Source organism: Meleagris gallopavo, chromosome 3 (genome assembly GCF_905368555.1).
Source record: "Meleagris gallopavo chromosome 3, MGAL_WU_HG_1.1, whole genome shotgun sequence".
NCBI classification, from domain to species: Eukaryota; Metazoa; Chordata; class Aves; order Galliformes; family Phasianidae; genus Meleagris; species Meleagris gallopavo.
This window is the reverse complement of record NC_139406.1, coordinates 86,748,542-86,768,895: the sequence shown is the minus strand read 5'-3', so window position 1 is coordinate 86,768,895 and position 20,354 is coordinate 86,748,542. Positions and strand designations below refer to the sequence as shown.

Here is a 20,354-nt window from a genome sequence, read left to right as displayed (position 1 = left end):
GAAAGTGCTTTGAACCTGCAGCCCCTCTGAACTGCAGGCTCAGTTCTGCTGAGCTGCAGGCATCCCGCAGCCAGAAACACAGGCAGACAGAGCTGGCAGAGGTAGGATCTTTTTGCTCTTGTGGAGGTGGCTTGTACCAGCCGTGGAAGCTGGAAATCATACAATTTGGCATACACACATTACTGTGTGCTATTTACATAAAAAATGCACATTACATTTATATTTGAAAATGCATATTTTATGATAGACACAAATCATTACACAAAGCCAACCCAAACCCTTGAAAGGCCCTATATTCTTCCCCTAAATCTTTTTGATGCATAGTAATTGCAGGACATTAAGTATAACAATAATAATGTCATATTTTCCAGACTAAGGAGACATTTTTGAAATTGATGGTCTCCTTTTAACCTTTCCTTCGGTCTGCAAAATGGAGATTACCTGCATTTGCCCCATCAGGCTGTTGCTAGGATTAATCTTTGCACAATGTCTTATGACTGGGATGTGCTGCCAGAGTGTTAATGCCTCCAAACCGCTGCAGCAAGGCAATTAGTAGCTGTGCAAAAGAGGTTCTCATGGGGCTTAAGTCTCTCTTTTAAAGACAGTTTGAAAAAAGGAAAAACACTGAAAAACAGTATTTCTGCACTTACTTCCCTAGGCTGCCTGGCAATGTTCTTGCAAAAGGGCTGTCCCAGATGTGCTGCCAGACCCACACCTATGGCTTTCCACCACTTAGGTTGTGTCCTGACCCAGGCTTGACACATTTCCATCTACATTCAGGTTAAGCAGGATATTTTCTACATGCTAATATATTGGGATTTTGAAGGTGCATCTAATATAATGCAGTGCCAAACTTATAATCAGGAAATCATGAAGGTTGGAAAAGACCACACATCTAGTCCAACCATCAACCCATCCCTACCATGCCCACTAAACCATGTCACTCAGTGGCACATCTACATGGTTCTTGAAGTCTTCCAGGGATGTAATTCCACCATCTCCCTGAGTGGTTTGTTCCAATTCATTACTGCTCTTTTGGAGAAGATATTTTTCCTAATATCCAACCTGAACTATCCAAATTGCCCATGGATGAAGTGTTTTGAGATATCTGATATGTGGACACAAGTCAGGTAAAGATCCCTTTTGGACTTGGGCAAGAAATTAAACTGCACCATTAGATAAGGCTGTTGATTGCAAAGACTTTGGAGAAGACCAATGACTTCACCAAGGACACACGGTTCAGGTATTTCAATGTATTTAAGCCTGTTTCCAGCAGCTATATCCATAGACATATCCCTGGCACACACCTACAGCACTTGGAGGGAATATCACATCTCAGCAGAGCTCCAAGCGGGCATCATGCTGCTGTCTGCACTGCCAGAGATTACATGGATCTGCTTCGCATGACAGGGATGGACTTAGGTTCCTCACTGTTTTCATTTATGGGAAATGCCAAACTGGTGTTAGATTGTTAAAATGACAACATTACTCAAAAAAAAAAAAACAAACCCAAAAAACAAATATTTGGTGTGGGAAAGCGAACTGTAATTGGCTTGTAATTGTACAGCTATTAAAATAGACGTTTTCAAGAAGTCAAATAAACATTGTGAAATAAGGAATTTGGCTGCATATTACATCTGAAGAGAGTAAAAGAGATCTGCCTTGGAGTTAAACAACTTTATTGCCTGTTCTGCTTTGTACTACTGAAAAGTCAAAGACTAACCAATTGAAGATTAGTCCTGGTCTTGAAGAATAAAGTCCAATCAGATTATCCCAGCAGACTCAGAGCTGTGGTAGTCCAAGCCCTTCGTCTTGTCTCTGCCAAAACTCAGCATCAGCTGCAAGCCAAGACAATAATGGATGGTAACTTCAGCCCAGCAAGAGTTTTGTGCTGACTTCTTTTAATGAGAACCACCCTGTGCATTCCATACATGAGTGTGTAGGTTAGCAATGGTTAGCAGGAAGGTGAAATTGTTGTCACTGGGTAGTGATAGAACAAGAAGGAATGTTTTAAACTAAAAGAGAGGAGATTTAGATCAGATGTCAGGGGGAAATTTTTCACTGTGAGGGTGGTGAGGTCCTGGCAGAGGTTGCCTGGAGAAGCTGTGGATTCCCCCGTCCCTGGTGGTGTTTCAAGGCTAGGTTAAATGGGGCCCTGGCAGCCTGTTCTAGTGGGTGGCATCCCTGCTCGTGGCAGGAGATTGGAACTAGATGATCTTTGAGATCCCTTGCAACCCAGTCCTTTCTATGATTTTATGATTCCATGAATTTGTTAGGTAAGATTTATTTGGCTCCTTTGTTCTGAGTCCTTGGTTTGTTGTCCTGTATCTCTGACCTCCATGGACTTGACGTTCAATTCAGTGCAAATAAGGTTTCTTTACATAGATCTGTGAAGAGACAACATGTAATTTTGCTGATCAAACAGAATTTGCAGTCATAGTTCTTTATGTGTACGTAGAGAGAGTAGGACAGATTTACAGATCCTGGTGCAGGTGAGAGAAAAGCGTCAAAACTAAAGCCAAATTACCCCAGGCCATTGCTGGGAGTCGTGGGAAAAGGTATTTTTCCTCCCTCCCTTCCTGTCTTTCCTTGCCCTGGGCTTGCAGGGCAAGGGCAGAGCCTTTTGGCAGATGTTGTCTTGGATCCATTCTCCCTTAGGGAGCTTTCTATCCTACTTGTGAGCAGGTGACACCACGGGTGTGGGCAGTGATTTGTGTCAGCACGCCAGCACTCCCAACCTTTTTAGCAGCAGATTCCCAGAAAGGGAGTGAGTGTAACATCACCTGCCCTGCACCTTGCCCGTGCCTTCAACGTCTGGCCATTGTTTCCACCACGCACCACAGGATTGATACAAAGAGCTTCCCTCCATGGCAACAGGCACAGTGACCAAGGTCCGGGGTGGTTTTCTTCATCCTTGAGAATTTTTTGTATGGTTTTACATCTCCAGCTCTCAGGGTTAACTCTACTTTTCTGTACTGTGTTGCAACTAGCGTCTGGCTTCTCTGCAGTCCAGAATAACAGAAGTGAAAACTCACTGTCCCACTTCTGGCATATGCCAGAACTTGAGGGAAGGGTGTCCACGGCTACTCTTGCTGGCTCAGCCCTACTTCTGTACTCCATCGGGTTCTCTTACACTGTTTTGTCCTTCCTAGTAGAGTTAAAAGTAATCTTCTATATGTCTTAACAGAAGGCAATCCAAGGCAGTACAAGGCTTTTAGATTTCAGAACAACTTTAATTGTGCTGGGGTCAGCCTTGAGGAGAATGTATGATCTATTCCACTATGGCTAAATAGAGACTGGGGATGTGAGGCAATTAATGGAAAAGGAGGAGAAAAGGGAAAGCAAGTTAAAGAAAAGTAATTGGGAAAAGGTTTTCCATGTTTTTCCTTCACATTTGAAGCTCCCACCTGAAGCCTTGTAGCATACACTATGGGAGACAGTGTCTGCAGCAGCATGAGCTAAGGTGGTCTTTGAGAAGACATTTGAAATCATGTCTAGCTCACGGAGAAGCTGGCTTTATTGGTATAGTGGTAACCTGGAGTGATTTTTCTCCCTAACAGAAGCTGCAAGGAGAGAAATCTCCGAAGAATATTAATGATACTCTCAAGGAATTGTTTGGGATCATTCCTGGGGACGGGGACCCATTGCAGGAGCGAGGCGATTTCTCATGCAGACGTTGTGCCGTCGTGGGCAACTCTGGCAACCTTCGTCAGTCTCAATATGGCCAAGACATTGACTCCCATGACTTCGTGCTCAGGTAAGCAGGAACCACTTCAGCTCCAGAGGTCTCTGTTGTTTGAAAATTCACTACTATTTTCTGGGACAAGAGAGCAAAAACGATTTGAAGAACTACCTGGTGAAATCGGGTGCTCAGGACCTGTCTAAGCTACAGGAACATAAACTATGTGTGTTAAAGATACGGCCTCTTGTTTTAGTCCAGAAAGAAAACATGTCCTGTCCTGGATTTAGGTATGTGTTGATACTGTAACTTATTGTGCACTGTTAGAAACTGCTTGTGTTTTAAAAATATGCCTGAAAAAATGATAATTCTGGGTAAACATTCTCTCTCTAGCTAGTGCTTACAAATGATATTTTGCACACATAACTGACTGTATCAGATCTTTCTTTCTTGCACTGGTTTACTTATAAGCAGTGGTAGGTTGAGAAGGCTCCTGTGCAGAGAGGAGACAGCTAAATGACTAGAGCTACTTTGTTAGGGGACGTATCACCTCTGTGTTTAGTGACAGTGAGCATTGTCTATTTTTTCCTGCTGAATGACAAGGAGACATGAGGTAGACAGAGAGAACCTCCCAGAGGGCAATCAAGATATCTAGGCTAAGTTCACCTTGCCAAAGTGTCAGGGGGAGCTTTCTTGACCACAGTAGTCCAACACATTCTCCAACTCGACACCACAGCTGGCAGTGCAGCACAATTCAGGGAGCCTTGACGGCAGGTCAGAAGGCCTTGAATGGAGAGACTACGACTGAAAATACAGTGTGTGAAATTAAGCTCTCAGAATGTAATGTTTAGCTGGAAGCAGTTGAAAGTGAGTTAACAGAAGATCAGCGCTATTTGAACTGTTAGGCCACCTTAAGCCTCTCAGTTTTTGACGTGGCTTGGAAACCTAGATGTGTTTGATAAATTATTTCAAGGATTGCTTCCTTCATTTGAGTGCCTTGCCCCCAGCAACAAATATCTTCCCAGAGGCAGTCAGCTGACCAGATCTTCTCATACAGGGCAAGTATGGGGAAGAGCCCCCCACCTTAATCCCACAGGTTGTAAATGCGTGGCAGTGGAAGTGCATTTATGCTTAATTCTTTGTTCCTTGCTTTGGAGACCACCCTATTCCTGTGTGGACTTTCTTACCTTGCCTGGCCTATGTTTCCAAAATTCTTATAGAAAAGCCTGGCAGGCTTTGCTGGAATCAAAATTGAATTTTTTTTATAGTAACTAGGGGGATGTGTGTCCCCCCCATAACTATGCATCCCTGGCAAAGGGGAAACTCTCTGTGATTTGGAACTTACCATGCCTGTCTCTGACTTCGAGAATAGAATCATATAACCCTTAGAGTTGGAAGGGACCTTCAAAGATCATCCGGTCCAGTCCCCTTGCAGTGAACAGGGACATCCACAGCTAGATCAGGTTGCCCAGAGCCCAATCCAGCCTCACCTTGAAAGTCTTCAGGGACAGGGCATCTGCCTCTTTTTTGGGCAGCCTGTTCCAGTGCCTTACCCCCTCACTGAGAAAGATTTTTTCCTTACATGTGACTTCTAATTTAGCTGTCTCAAGCCAGATCTGAATGAATGGCACAAGGTTTTAGGATTCGTTGAAGAACCTTGTGCAGAGGAGGTAGCCCATCCATGTGCTAATCCAACAAATGAAATCTCTGGTGATTCACTTTCACATGCTCTGGCAATAGATCCAAGTGTAGAAAAGAGCCTGAGGTGACACCCTCCTTTCCATACACTGTGTTCCAGGTCAGTTTTGTTTTGTTGTCAGTTTTCTTGACTAAGTGAAATGCCAGTCCTTTCTGTTGAGACTGTATATGATTGCTGCCTTTGTGTCCATAAGTGAGACACAATGCTTGGCTTTGTCTTCACAGAAAACATGCCATGTATAGCGTACTTCAGATTGACTAATCTCAAGATAGAAGTGTAGGAATTCTTACTCTTTGTATAGTATTTTTACACATTACAGTAGGATCCCTAAAGCTGGTAAGGAAGAGACAATTCAGCAACAAGTCCACACAAGCCATCAGGATTTTCTAACTATGTTAACAACTCCCTTTGAGGAAATTAGAAGAAATTTAACTGATTCACCTGAAGGAGCACTGCAAGAATGCAACTTGGCTTAAACTTGCTAAAGACAGTTTGCTTCCCTGTTAGCAGTGTTAGCAGTGGCCACAGCAGTATGTTATCCAGCAATGTATGATGACCATCGTTTCCTCAGCTACATTCTTCCTTGTCCACCTGCCAGGAGATGAGCTTCTGTCTCTACAGGAGACTTCTCTGGGCAACAGACAAACTTATTTTGCTCAGAGCCGACTTGAGAGTGTCTCTTGGTACTGTACTGTACCATGGAGATATTCAAAGCCAGACACACTGTAGTGTTCTCTGATCTGCAGACTGGATATAAAGCAGGTATTATCAGGCTTTGAAGCTGGTTTTGTAGTGCTCCTTGGTCCCTAGATAGATGATCAAAGTTGAGGAAATGAAGGGTTTGACAGCAGACCCTGCATTTGCCACTGAGAATTTGGTGCTTTCTCATGAAAGGACTACAAGGAGTATTTGCTGCTTCTCATCACAAATGACATGGTTTGTTACTTACACCCCAAACATACAAATACACCTGTACGAGTGAAGCAAATGGAACTGCGTGAAGTTTAGTTGATGGGTTTGAGGGCAGTAATTTTCTCACCTGCAAGAGGTGTAATTAATACATTGATTAGGGTGAGTGGATATGTGTCCTTATTGGCCCACAGCTCTGTTGACTAACTCTCTACTGACCATACAGGGGACCTAGGGACGTGCTCAGAAAGACACCTTTGCAGACAAACCCAACTGTACACTAAAGCCTATCCTTTGTTTGCTTTTTAATTTATCCACCGTGAAGGTCACTTCAGCTGCCTGGGGATCCCTACACCTGAAGAGCTTACATGCAGCACTCTCTTTAGCCATGGGAATTTTTTCCTGCCACTTCAAGCTAGAAAAATCAAATTTGCACCTATCTAATTCATTTCCCACTTTCTCACTCTCTTACTTCTTATTTTTGGGCTGTAGAATGAACCGGGCACCCACCATTGGTTACGAATCAGATGTTGGGAGCAAGACGACCCACCACTTTGTTTATCCTGAGAGCTACAAAGAGCTGGCAGAAAATGTGAGCATGATCGTGATCCCCTTCAAAACCCTGGACCTGCGCTGGATTGTCACCGCTCTCACCACAGGCACTATCAACTTGTGAGTAAGGGCAGTCCCAAACGGACAGGCTGAAGGATGGGTGCTATGAGGGTCTGTGAAGCTCCCCTGTAAGTTAATCCGAAGTGGAGATTTGCCAGTGTGGTCTTTTTGCTCTTATAGCAGCATAAGGTACAGAATCAGGCGTTTTATAGGTTAGTCATTTAGCAGAGCCACCCACATTATCCTGCTTGTGACATTTTGCTGGCCAAATGATCCTCCAGCATACATTATCCCACTTGCAGAAGAGGACAAGTAGACAGAGGGGAATCATAAAATCATTTGAGTTGGAAGGGATCACAAAAGGTAATCTAGTCCAACTCCCCTGCACTTAACAGGGACACTTGCAGTTAGGTCAAGTTGCTCAGAGGCCCATCCAGCTTGACATCCACCACATCTCTGGGCAATCTGTTCTTGTGCTTCACTATCCTTATTGTAAAAGACTTTTTTTTTTCCACATCCAGTCTAAATCACTCCTCATTTAGTTTGAAACCATTTCCCCCTGTCCTGTCACAACAAACTCTGCTAAAGAGCTGTCACCTTCCTTCTTATAGCCCTCCTTTAGGTTTTGAAAGGCTGCTTTCATGTCTCCCTGGAGCCTTCTCTCCTCCAGGATGAACAGCCCCAGCTCTCTCAGCCTGTAGATTGCAGAATGTGCAAAATACTTGTCTAAGGAAGCAAGAGCAGACACAGACCATGGTGTTTAGACATCCATCCAGAACTTCTTCCCTTGGGCATGTTGATCAGAAGCTGTATGCATTTTACCTGGTCAGAAGACACCTACTTCTCCCCAGTCTTTCCAGGAAGGTCCTGAAGGCTAAACACTTGCAACATTTCACTGAATAGAGCCATACCCATCTGTAGGAAAGCTGGATCCATGTGAGAGCATTATTTTGCTCTGAGTCTGGAGAGCCCCTTCAAATTCTCTTGCTTCCTCCGCTCTTTCTCATACTCCCACTCCTTCCCTTCTACCTGCTTCAGAGAGCAAAACCACCATTTGAACTTTCTGTCTGGTGTTATTTTAATTTCCTGCTGGGAAATTGTCTCCAGTCCTGGTGCTCTGAGACAAATCCATCTCAAATGTACAGTGGAGGTCAGACATGTGGTGGGATCAGATCTGTAGCTAATTGCAGGGCTGAGATCTGAGGAGGTCTTCAGGATGGGTTGCAGCAGAGAAGAGAGATGGAAAATGAAAACTTGGTTGTACTTATCAGCTGTTACCTGAGCAGTTTTGGTCCTTTCTAGATTTTTCAGCAGAGGAAGAACAATCCTGCCTCCATTCTCAAGAAAATCAACTCTTCCTCCTTCGTGTGACTCAGAGCTACATGGCTCAGGGCAGAGGAAGAGCTGGAAATGGCTCATCCTGCCCTGACTGCTCAGTTCAGCTTCCCACTGGCTGTTGGTATCCTCCTTTGTCCTGGGATTCAGTGCCTGAGTCTGACCAGAGACACACAGAATCACAGAACCATGGAATGGTTTGGGTTGAAAGGGATCTTAAAGCCCACCCAGTTCCTACCCCTCTGCCACAGGCAGGGTTGCCACTCACCATATCAGGCTGTGCAGGACCCCATCCAACCTGGCCTTCAACACCTCCGGGGGTGAGGCATTCACAGCTTCTTTGGCCAGCCTGTGCCAGTGCCTCACTACATTAATAATGAAGAATTTCCTCCTAACATCTGTCCTCATTCAGTTTGAAACCCTTGTCCTGTCACTACATGCCCTTATAAAATGTCCCTCTCCAGATTTCCTGTAATCCCCAGTCATCCTCATGGCCACCTCTGGTCCCGCTCCAAGAGGCCCACGTCCTTCTTGTGCTGGGGGCTCCTGCAGCATTCCAGATGGAGTCTCATGAGAGCAGAGGTGGGGTCTCACATCCCCCCAGAATGGATTTTCAGAGAGAACAAACAAGTAATTATTCCAAGTGAAGAAGAAGCAAATCTCTCTTCATCTATCCTGGGTCTTTCAGTGGGAAATAGTGGTGATGCAAGAGGTAGTATTTGGGTTTGGTGTAGATGAAGACAGAGAGTTACTCTGTGCATCCTTGACTAGTTTTTTCCTTCTCCTTTTCCCATTCATGCCCTGCTCCTCGAATTTGTCTCAGATACCCCTCTTGAAAGCTATGAACTTCTGCTCAGCTTTGGCACAACATCTTTGTTCTATCAGTATGAAGGTATCTCAGGATAGCATGGCACGTGGTGACTGACAGCCATGCAGAGGAGGCAACATTGTTTTGTGCAGCACTTGTGTGACTTAGCCTTAAATTAACACATTTTACCTGGCAATAATGTGCCACAATGATATTTGTTCTCTCTTTCTTTATGAGTGCTTTCAGATTGAAGTGCATTTTTGGCAGCACTAGAATTAGAAATGTGAACAAATTGTATGTTTTTTCTGGATGCTTGCTAGCAGATTCTCTCTTCCCATAAAATGGCTTTTCTTAATCCAGAGAATGAAATATGCGATATTTGTACTGTACATGAGGTTATCTTCTGGATGTAAACTTTTTGATGGGACAATAAGTGGAGTTTTAATTCTTTTTTTATATATTTTTATCTTAGCAAACGCATTTTTTATTTTCTTCACTTTTCATTAGGATTCTCTTAATTAGTAATAAATTTGATTTCATTTCTTTTTAGCTTTTTTTTTTTTTTTGTCACCAGCACTTAATATGTCTAGTCATAAGTTGTCTCAAAAAAATCCATTTTCAAAAGACAGTCATACCTCAGATAAATCAACCCACTTAGAAAATCAGCTAAGAAATATCACTGACCTTTTTTGCAAGGCTTAATTCTTTTATTTTGTAAGTTATATTGATTAAAAAAAGATTGAAAAACTCTAGCCTTAAGCCTGGATCCTATCAGGAAGCAACAGAAGGCTCCCAGCTGCTTTCGGTAGCCTTTGAATGAAGCCCCTTGCTACATCTTTGTCAAATACATGTCTGTGCTAGGAAGAGGAGCTTGCTGGGGGACAGTCTGTAGAGTCATTGAATCATTAAGGTTGTGAAAGAACATTAAGATCATCTAGTCCAACCATCGACCCATCATCAGTTGTTGCTAGCATCACCCTCCCATGTTTCCATCACTGTCACTGCTCTGTGCCCAAACTGCAAAGCCATTCCTATGCTGTGTGGAATATTTACCTTTCAGAGGTCAAGCGAGTGGGTTGCAGTGAGAGGTAAAAGTTGAGTGAGCCCTAGCCTGGCTGGAACAAATAATTTGTTAACTACTATCAATAACAGGAATTAGAAATCAGCACATTAACGGAAAAATATCTCTGCTTAGGAAGTTGCAGGATATATATTTATAATTAGATTGTATTAATAGGCTTGGTAAGCAGCTGGTGTAAATCAGTATGTATTTATCACATGGAAGAAATAACAGTATTTTAAAATTTTTGGCGTACTCATAGCAGGGCAATTGCATAATTAATTAGTTGGCACAGGCTGGATAATAAAACCAGACAATCATAAGCACACAAATCATAACATTAAACAGAATTTTAGACTAATGGTATTAACCTCTGAGGAAGCATTAATCATGATATCAGATACAGTGTATAAGGCAACTGCTGACAGTACGTTGTGGAAGGGAGGGAGGATGAAATAAGAATAAAACCCGCCTGAAATTTGATATTTCAAAAGAGAAGTGTTCAACTCCTTACTGCATGTGTGTGGCCATTATGTGTTGCACGCAGGCTGCATAGTGTCAACCAAGTTTGGGTTAACAGCACTCATACTTAAAAAAGGTAGGCATCACTGTTAGTTGGGCTTTTATGCTGTGCTTTATTTTCTGTGTTCTATTCAAATGAAATAATAAACTCCTAAGGCTCAAATCTGTGATTTAGCTTGTTCACCTCCCAGCAGCATTATCACAGAATCATAGAATGGCTTGGGTTGGAATGGACCCCCAAAGATCACCACAGGCAGGCAGGCAGGGCCACCAACATCCAGATTATATTACTAAATTGCTGTTATTATATTATTGTTATGTTTTCTACTTCTTTTTTTTTTACTGTCCAAAAAAAAAGCCAAACAGCAGATATTCCTATAATTGATGACTTATTGATTCTCTTAGACTTCTACCACTTTATTGATGGACGTCCTATTACAGCGTAGGTCTCTAGGACTGATCTATTTGCTAAAAGGTCACAAGCATTCTGGCTGCTCAGCAGCCCAGATTTTATGTAAGTTTAACAGTTGGGGTCTCCATTTGACTTCGAGCAGTGTGCCAGTACTCTATGCAGTCGTATGAGATTCTGCATCAGGACTTGAGTATTGCTTCTAAAAAAATATATCCCATAATAAGCTAGACTAACTTATCACATAACAAGAGCTACAGGAGTCTTGAGGGTGGATTAGAGCTGTCTGCCAATACTATCTTGAACACTTGAACTGGATCTGGCCACATGCCTATGAAATATGGTCTCCTTGTTTCCTCTACATCACTGTCACCTTTCTGGAAAAGACTGACTGTTTATACATGTAATAGTGAGATTTTATCAACAAGGGAGCCCTTTCTGTCCTCTTAACCACAGAAAGGTTTGTCAATCCTGCTTCTCATGATCAGGGTCAGACATGGGAAACAGGTGCAGGGGCACATTTGCTGACGGCAGACTGAGAAGTCTGAATGGGTGTCCCTTTCTCCGTAAGCTCTGACAAACTCTGTGCATGTCTATTGTGTCATACCTGCAGGGACTGCAACCCACCTGTCCCCTCTCCTATTACACAGAGCCCAGAGTAGACGTCTCAGGTCAGAGTGCCCAAAAGTAGTTAAGGAAATGAGAACACTGCAGTTTTCGCCACGGGATTACCAAAAATCACACATAAATGTTTAGATGATGCTAATGGAAGGCTCACAGCCTCTGTGCAATAAGTATGCAGGTGTGTTTTGAGATATGCTCCAATTAGAAGGGCAGTTCAACAGATTTTCTCACTTGACACAACCTTGATTCATTCAACCTTGGGGAGATTTTTTTTCAGCACTCGTGATGAACTGTGCAGTCTCAGCATGTGCTGTTCATGAGATACAGAGCAGAAAAGACTTTTTTGTTTCTAGACATGACTCGTGATTTCAAGCCAGTCATAAGGTGTGATCTGAAGGGTTTACACCGAGGAACTGCTGGCAGCCATCTGCATCCCTCTGGGAGCAGGGAATAGCCTGTGGTGAGAGACTGTGTATTGGGATGTCCAAGTTGCATAGAACTGTACAAATGAGCTCTGCTACCACCTTCTCTGAAAATAATGCAGCAGCTACAAGTATTAGGAGGGGAAAGGTTTCCCCCTGGTGGGGAAAGGTTTTTCTGCCATGAAATTAAATGACAGCATGTTACAAGCATGCAAAAGCTGCAAAAGTAACAGTTCAGGAATTAGAAATCATGATCTCTGTGTCATAGTAACTGTGTAGTAATATGCTCCACTACATCCTTGATGTTCCAGTGTCAATAATTACCTTGAAAATTAAAAAAAAGTAATGCCTTTCTATAAGCCTTGCTTCAATAAAAACTCAGATTATTTTTTCTTCATGCTCTATTACTTAATTGCAGCCTTATTTTCCAATCACTTTCTGAATCTGTTACTTTCAAATTATTTGAAAATTTTACTTTATGTGAAGTACATTCATTCTCCCTTTGGAAATACATGATTTTATAATGTGCTGGGTTTTTACTAACGTTGGTTGTTGTTGCTGTTGTTTTTTTTTTCTTTTACCAGCACATATGTTCCTGTTCCACGGAAAATCAAAGTCAAAAAAGAAAAGGTGAGCAGTGCTTGTCTGTTAATTTGTTATGTTGGTCCGTCTGTTGATCATTTGCCTCTTCAGGAAACTGCAAGAATCCAAGGAAGTCTTTAACATCCATGAAAGTAGCGACCAAAATACACTCTTTTTACAAGACTTAGATAAACAAAAGTCTTAGTTCCTTTGTGCTGTTTAGGGATTATGCACTAAATAATACTCAGCAGACTGACTTCTTTTCCCAAGTACACTGTGATTTAACAGACCCTATTGCTGGGGGCAGGATTTCCAATGGAGCAAGATGGCCATTTTCATGCTGGACCTTTAGCCACCATGCATAGTCTATTGTTGTAGCTACATGATCTGAGGACATAAGCAAGGCAGGCTGTGTAGAGGGAGGTTAAAGACATTTCATCTTCCACAGACTTTCCAACAACATGGAGGTCTTGTTCCAGAAACTTTTGAAGAAGCTGATTTTCAGAGAAGCTTAGAGCTCTTAGTCTCTCAAGAACTGGCACAGTATGTTGTCAGTCACGGAGGATTACGATCACAAATTAGAGTGCATCCTTCATTCACCAGATTGGGTTTTGCCAAGGATTTCAGATGAGGCCTTTAACAGTTTGTATCACTCTACTTCAACCATGGACCTATGTGGGGTATTAAATAATCCCTCAGCTCACTTCTACCTGTAGTGATGGACACATTAACTTCTGCAAAACCCTTGTGAGTTAGACTGTGGCAGGTTGTTAAAGCGGTGTCACAATTGTGTAGCACCAGCCTAGCCCTTGGCTGGGGATATTCAGCAGCTTCCCAAACAAGAGAGACAAGAAGTATGTATTTCCTCCCACACTGTGTGATCCTAGGCATCATTCAAGAAGCAATTACACACAGATAAAATATCAGCAATTAACCCTTGACTTTGTAAAAGCAGCTAACTAGATAGCAGTGAAACACTGTCACTCTAATTCCAAACGCAGCATGGAGGGAAAAGCCTCTCTTTTCCTGATTCAGTACAAGAACATTGAAGACAGGGGCTCTCACTAGTCCTTGGAATCACTCTTTATCTTGCCTGTTCTAAATTACTGTTTCCATTAGATGACCCCATAATTTCCCCAGGAGATAACAAAGTCTGATGTATGCCTTGCTGGAGAAAAAAAAAAAAAAGAACAGAAAAAAAAACAGAAGAACTTAGAAAAATGATATGTTTGGGAAACAGGAGAAATGTAGCTGATGCTCCCTGATAGGCTTCCTGATTGTTTATACCTGACCCTCGGGTTTGCTTTGACCTATAAATACAGACACCAAGACATGGTTGCTATACATTACAGAAGATGTAGTTGCTCATACAGCTCCCAAATACAGCATGTAATCTTACATTTTCTTTGCAAAGGCCTCAGACTCCCCAGAGCTCTACAGCAGGATGCTGCAGGTAGAGTTGAATGCCTAATTTTCTTCTTCTTGCACAGACTCATACCCATTGGTTTGAGGAGGAATTACTTGGGCTTTATGTTAGTGTGATCAAGTGGGGTACTGAGTCTGACAAAGGAACAGATATGCGTAATTGCACATAGAAAATATGGAATATGTTTAACTATGGGACTTTATGTTTCCCTTTCACTTGTCCTTAAAGAATACTTATTATTCCTTTCTTTCCTACCCCAGTGTCACTTAGGGATGAAATGCTACCGTTTGTGTTGTGTTTTTTTCCCCAAGGTGTTTTAGTAATGAATCCATCTCTCCAATTTTGCCTAGATCCTGATTTACAATCCATCTTTTATCAAATACGTCTATGAAAACTGGCTTCAGAATCATGGGAGATACCCTTCCACAGGCCTTCTTTCTGTGATATTTGCACTCCATGTATGCGATGAGGTAAAGTCTGGCTACATGTGGATATCTAGGTTTTAATAAGATGTACCACACTGAGGTGCCAAAATCATGCCCTGGCCTTTATTTGCCACCTTCTGCGCCTTTTGCTTCTTCAGACAGATTCAAAATCCTCAGTAACATTCAGATATGCTCAAGTGACAGTCACTGTTTCTTTTAATCATAGAATCATCTAATCCAACTGTCTACCCATTACTACTATTGCTACCACAAGCACTAAACCATATCTCGTAGCTCCTCATCCAGATGCCTCTTGAACACTGCCAAGTACAGCGATTCCACCACCTCCCTGGCAGGCCATTCCCATGCCTGACCACTCTGAGAGAAAAAGTTCTTCCTTATGTCTAAGACTGATAGGGTTTAAAATGCATTTCAGGGAAATTTAACTGAGCATAAAAGGTGGTAGTCCACTTGGAATTAAAAGATGTATAAATATGGATTGTGTTTACATCTACAATTAGTTGTGTATCCATCTCATCAGTGAAAGTCCAGAGTATACTGTCTGACTTCAGGCACCCAGAGACATTGGCAATGCCCTGAACATTGCCCTGGCAATGCCCTGCCTCTGTACCTCCAGGTGATAGTTCAGAAGTGTGGGAGTCTCTTGGTCCTGTTTGATATCTGCCCTTCTTGAGTAGATGTCAAGTACTCAAGAACATCTCAAGTAGCACTTATGTTTGGGCAACTGCACTGAGCTCGTACCTATTTAGTCAGTGGAGTGAAGAGGCAGACCAACCATTTGGTAATACATCTGGGGAGCAGGATTGCTCCCTGAACTCAAGGATTGCTGCCTAGTTCTCCAGGTGCTCAAGCACACCCATGTAGATATCTGAATCTTAAACATAATCCCACTGGAATCATTTTCTTTACCAACTCCTACATAAGTCAGTTTGGAGAATGCAAATGACTTATTTTCAAATCCTTTTCTGTTCCCAGGCTTGTGAATTTAAACAGTAAATGCCTCTTTTCCATGAGTCTGAGGAAATTTCCTTGACTGGATAATGTGAGGTGATGCAAGCATGAGCTTGGAGCATGAGGGAAAAAAAGACACAGTGCTGGCAAAATCCCTGGCCTGGACACAGCTCTGCTGATTAAAGAGAGCTTTTGTCTCCTTAGTCTTTATTGCTTGGAGGGGTGTTGACAGTATGCCAACTCCTAATGACACTGGCAAAAACTGTACTGTGGCAAGGCATATGGGATGGACAGGTTGGGTGGAGATTGGTTTCTGTCAAGCAGGTAATGAGCAAAGCATTGACATTATCAGAAATAATGTAAAGACTCTTGTATTTCAGTGAGTCCAGGGTAGAGTGCTTATTTTATGGGCCATGACTCATTTGAATCCAGCCATATCACCACACCTACTTTACATTAATGTCAACCATGATGTTTGAACTTATCACCAGAGGAGACAGGCATAGCCATTGATGAGTGAGCAGCTGGAAGAGGAGAGGCCACAGGAGTACTGCTGTACACAAACAAAAAGCATAATGACCATCTGACTCTGGATCAGAAGTGACTGCAGGGCTTGGCAGAGGTCATTATTTGGAAGACGAACAAACAGATTTTTCTACTGTTTGTGACTTTAATCTGAAACAGAGGAGATTCCCAACCTAGGTTGCTGACCTCCTGAGATCAAACATCATGCTTAGAGAACAGGAATGTGTTTTCCATATCACTAAACAAGAAGTCATGTCTTTATATGTCCTTTTCTGTCTGGGTATAGTAGTTCTCAGCACAGCTTAGGGTGTGCGCTGATTAGGCCATGGGCCATTATCCTGTGGTGGCACCATCTCAGTCAGTAGAATAGCTTGGTATAACAAAGAGGTCCTCAGGTGGTGATGTCTATAGATGTACTGAAAACCAAGATAAAGCTTTCAATATTTCAGATGACCAATTGCTTCCCATGCCATATCACTAGTTCTCTTATTTCCTAGGTGAATGTGTATGGTTTTGGAGCAGACAGCAAAGGACACTGGCATCACTACTGGGAAAACAACGCTTCAGCTGGGGCTTTCCGACAGACAGGTGTCCATGATGGGGATTTTGAGTTCAATGTAACTTTGACTCTTGCCTCCATTGAAAAAATAAAATTTTTCAAGGGCAGATGACCCTAGCCACAGGGAAGAGTAGGGGCTGCAATTTCCAACATGCAGCAGCACAAAGCTCAGTGACGATGATCTGGATGCCAGCCAGGTTTGAAGGTGTGAATCTGGAGTGGATTCGGAGTGTCACACCGCTGCAGTGCTCACCACAGGGAGCTCGGCCGAGGACCAGCCTCAGTGCTGCACTTGATTTGCTATCTATAGATAGCTGGAAACTACCGATCAGTTGTGGGAACAAATGACATCCTGACTCACTCCTTAGGCTCTACAGATTGATTCCTGAATTATTGGTGAAAGATCTACCTGTTGCAATTTGGGGAAATTTGGGCACAGGAACTGCTGTTTGTATGACCATTCTTTCCTTGAGTGAGGCAAGAAGTCCTTGAGGAACATGGAAAATGTCTTCTAGGATTTGACACCTACTAAAATAGCTCTAAACATCATAGTAAGGATTACCTCAAAGAAATGAATTCAGTTCTGCTGTTAATTTTCTTTTCGAATTCTCTTCTGTTTCCTCTATTACTTCTGGTTTCATGCACTATAAAGCAAAAATGTGATGAAGTTGCCTGGAGTAGTAACTGTTTCTACCATTGCCACATTCTGCATTGATGGCATGTAGAAAATAGAAATCAAATCACCTATGATCATTACTTATTTATTATTACTTCCTATACAGCCATAGTAAGAAAAAAAAAAAAAGAATACTGAAAACTCCAGAAAAAAAAAAAAGGCCTTTTTAGCCTGCTTAATTGTCTTGTTTAGTTATATATAACTTTTTAATTTTTTTTTGTGAAAATTACTCCAGAATGTTATTTTTATTTAATCATTTTAAGGTTGGAAAGTGGACTGTTTTCTCTTTCAGTCGTTTACATGTGCCTTTTATAGTTGTGCAACAGATGTGATTTTTTTTAATGGTGACAAATGGTATTTTTTTTTCTTTTTTTTAATAAAGGGGAGGGAAATTAACCAAAGTGTAGCCTCCAAGTGGTATACTTTTGTAGTTGAAATTAAGAATAATAGCTCCTCTGTTGTACTTAAGCATATACAAACAAGGCTAATTTTTAAAGATAGCTTTTACCTTTTTTATGGGAAAATATCCAAATGTTCCAAGGAATCTTTTCCTCTTATTTTTTTACAAATTTAGAAAGTGGTATCTCTTTACAATGTCTACATTTGAAATGGAAGAAATAGCATGGGTTGGAATATAAGATAGTGACGCAGTAGTGATGAATCCCTTGCACAGTAGCAGCATCTATGAAGACTCGATCTACGCAACTGATCCTACAGTGTAACTCAGGCTTTATGTGCATTGCTGGAGGAATGAATGTGTTATTGGCAGAGCTTCTAGACAAGGAGAGGAGGGAAGTGCCAGTGGTGATTTTACGTCTGCAGATTTGTCTGGATTCAAAGGTCCAAGAGTGAAATTCAGGTACTCAAGAGTGGAGAACTGTGGGTTTTGCTTCCCAAAATAATGAAAATAGAACTTATGAATTGTTGACCAGTTTTTAGCTCTGCCAAAACCAATGGAGTTCTTGCTACAGACTTCAAGAGACTTTAGATCAGGCCTGGAAAAAAATGGCGTCTTTCATTTCTAATGGATTACAGTGGTTGGGATTTGAGGTAATTCAGAAATTGTATCTAAATGACCTGTCTTTCATGCACCAGTTGTGACAGCACGTCCTAGTGGATAGGCATTTTGGAGTGAGCTCAGTGAAAGGCTAGCTCTGCAACTGGTGATGTGCTTCAGTCCAAGATTTGTCCCCCCTGGCCAGCTTTTAATAGCGTGCTCCCCTCCAAGGCAGCAGTTCATGGCATAATGACACAGTCAGATGGAATATACGTGTTTCACTAAGATGAATTTCTTTACCCACATGACTATTACTGGACTTAAAACATGAAAGGAGCCATGGATGCCAAACGAGGAACTAAACTGTCTTTGATGTTCACATGTAACTCTTCAGTTTAGCAATATGGAAAGGGCTGAATTTTCAAATCTTCATTATGAGACCTGTTTATGATCCTTATGTTAAGAAGTCCTCTCCCAGCATGTTGACCATCACAACTACTCACCTGCATGTCACAGGTTGAGCAAATTCAACATGCTTAATGTTTCTACCTGAATCTTGTTTGTTTATTTTAATAATTTAATAATTTAAATTGTTAATCAATATGCTTCTGGAAAGATGTCACACTAATATTAGTCGAGCAAATAAACTTTAAGAGGAAAAAATTTCTATGGAAGACTCCAACAGTATCTTCACCCTCTGACTGGATTCTGGTGATTTTTTTTAAATCATTAGTTTGAAATATTACAATTTATTTTCTCATTGTTTTCTTCTCTGAGACGTCAGTAACGGGAACATTTCATTGCTATTCCAGTCATTTTCAGAAAGATGTGGAAGAGAGTTGTGGCTTGGTACCATTTCCCATTGATTTTTTGTTAGAAGTGGCAGCTTGCAGTCAAGAAAAACGATATTAAAAAAATCAGCTATCTTCTAGCCTGTATTATTTTAAAAAGTTTCCTGTTACTGTTCAAATTAAATTTCCAACTTTTCCCTGAATATTCTGCTTCTGACAGCACATACAAAGCTCTTGGCTCATACTGTTCTGGATAGATTTAAAGTCTTCATGTGACAAGCTGCAATTTGCATTTTTCTTGCCAACAGCAGGTAGTAACTATGTACCACTGAGGTCCATTTTTCAGAGCAGGAGGAGAGCAGAGGGTGGACCTTACAAGCTGTAGGATGAAGGATAGTCCACACCATTGCATTTCTATTTCAGAGGAACTTTCTACAGAGTCCTTTATGTGACTGACTGCTCATCATTCAAATGCCTTCGGAATAAAGAGGTACCAACAAATGATGCTGGAGGAAGAATTCATTCCCACTGTCAGTGGAAGACTGTCTGTCTTCCTGCTATAAATTTTCTAGTTTTATTTTGTTTAAAAGAAGAAGAAGTTGCTAAATCAACATGTCAAGACATCAAACTCTTGAACTGTGTTTACCACCCCTAAAAATTCTCTGAAGCACTCCTTGAGTGTGTGTTGTGTTCTTAACCAAAGCCAAATGTCTTGAGCACTTTTTTTCTCTCATGAACACATTTTCTTCATACTTTTTCTGACTACATAATTGATAATGATAATCATTTTTGTTGTTGTTGTTTTGTTTTGTTTGCTGTGATGGTGGGGAGTCTCAATCATTCTTTGACATTTTATTTATTTAATTTTTCAGTATGATATGAATCAAAATAAATTTTTTACTGTTATCAAGTCAAAAGTGTTTTTCTCTGTCCGTACTTTATCTTTTTCCCATAGTATTTCCATTAGTTCCTAGGACTTCCTCTGACCCGTAACAGTGCAAGATGGAAGCATTCCATCTTCTCCTCATGACACAGTTTCTTTCTCCCATGAAGAAAACTACCACAGTCAGGATGTCTGCAAATTGTTGCTCACTCCCAGAGTAAAGTTGAAAACAGCAAAACTTCAAGGTTTTGAATGGAAGGTTCCCACATTCTTCAGCAAGTTTAGCATTCTGAGTCCTAAATCCCCCTAAATGGCTTCCTAACATGCAAGAAGCTGCATTTGGGTCTCCCACTCCTACCTGTAGGTAAAGCTCACTTCTCAATCTCCTTTAGATATCTTTAGGTCTTACATCCACCTGATCCCAGTCCTTCAGTAACTC

The 20,354-nt window shown here is 41.6% G+C and overlaps 1 protein-coding gene across 3 annotated transcripts in view; it reads left to right on the top strand.

The window, feature by feature from the left end:
* Positions 1–19,949, top strand: part of ST3GAL1 (ST3 beta-galactoside alpha-2,3-sialyltransferase 1) — a 71,306-nt gene extending 51,357 nt beyond the window's left edge. For all 3 annotated transcript variants that reach the window (XM_085221726.1, XM_085221724.1, XM_085221725.1), the window contains 5 exons: positions 3,561–3,757; positions 6,780–6,959; positions 12,664–12,709; positions 14,438–14,557; positions 16,507–19,949. In XM_085221726.1, coding sequence (XP_085077852.1) covers positions 3,561–3,757; positions 6,780–6,959; positions 12,664–12,709; positions 14,438–14,557; positions 16,507–16,680 — 717 coding nt within the window. In that variant the 3' untranslated portion in view covers positions 16,681–19,949. The remainder of the gene's footprint in view (positions 1–3,560; positions 3,758–6,779; positions 6,960–12,663; positions 12,710–14,437; positions 14,558–16,506) is intronic.
* The last annotated feature ends 405 nt before the right edge of the window (positions 19,950–20,354 follow it).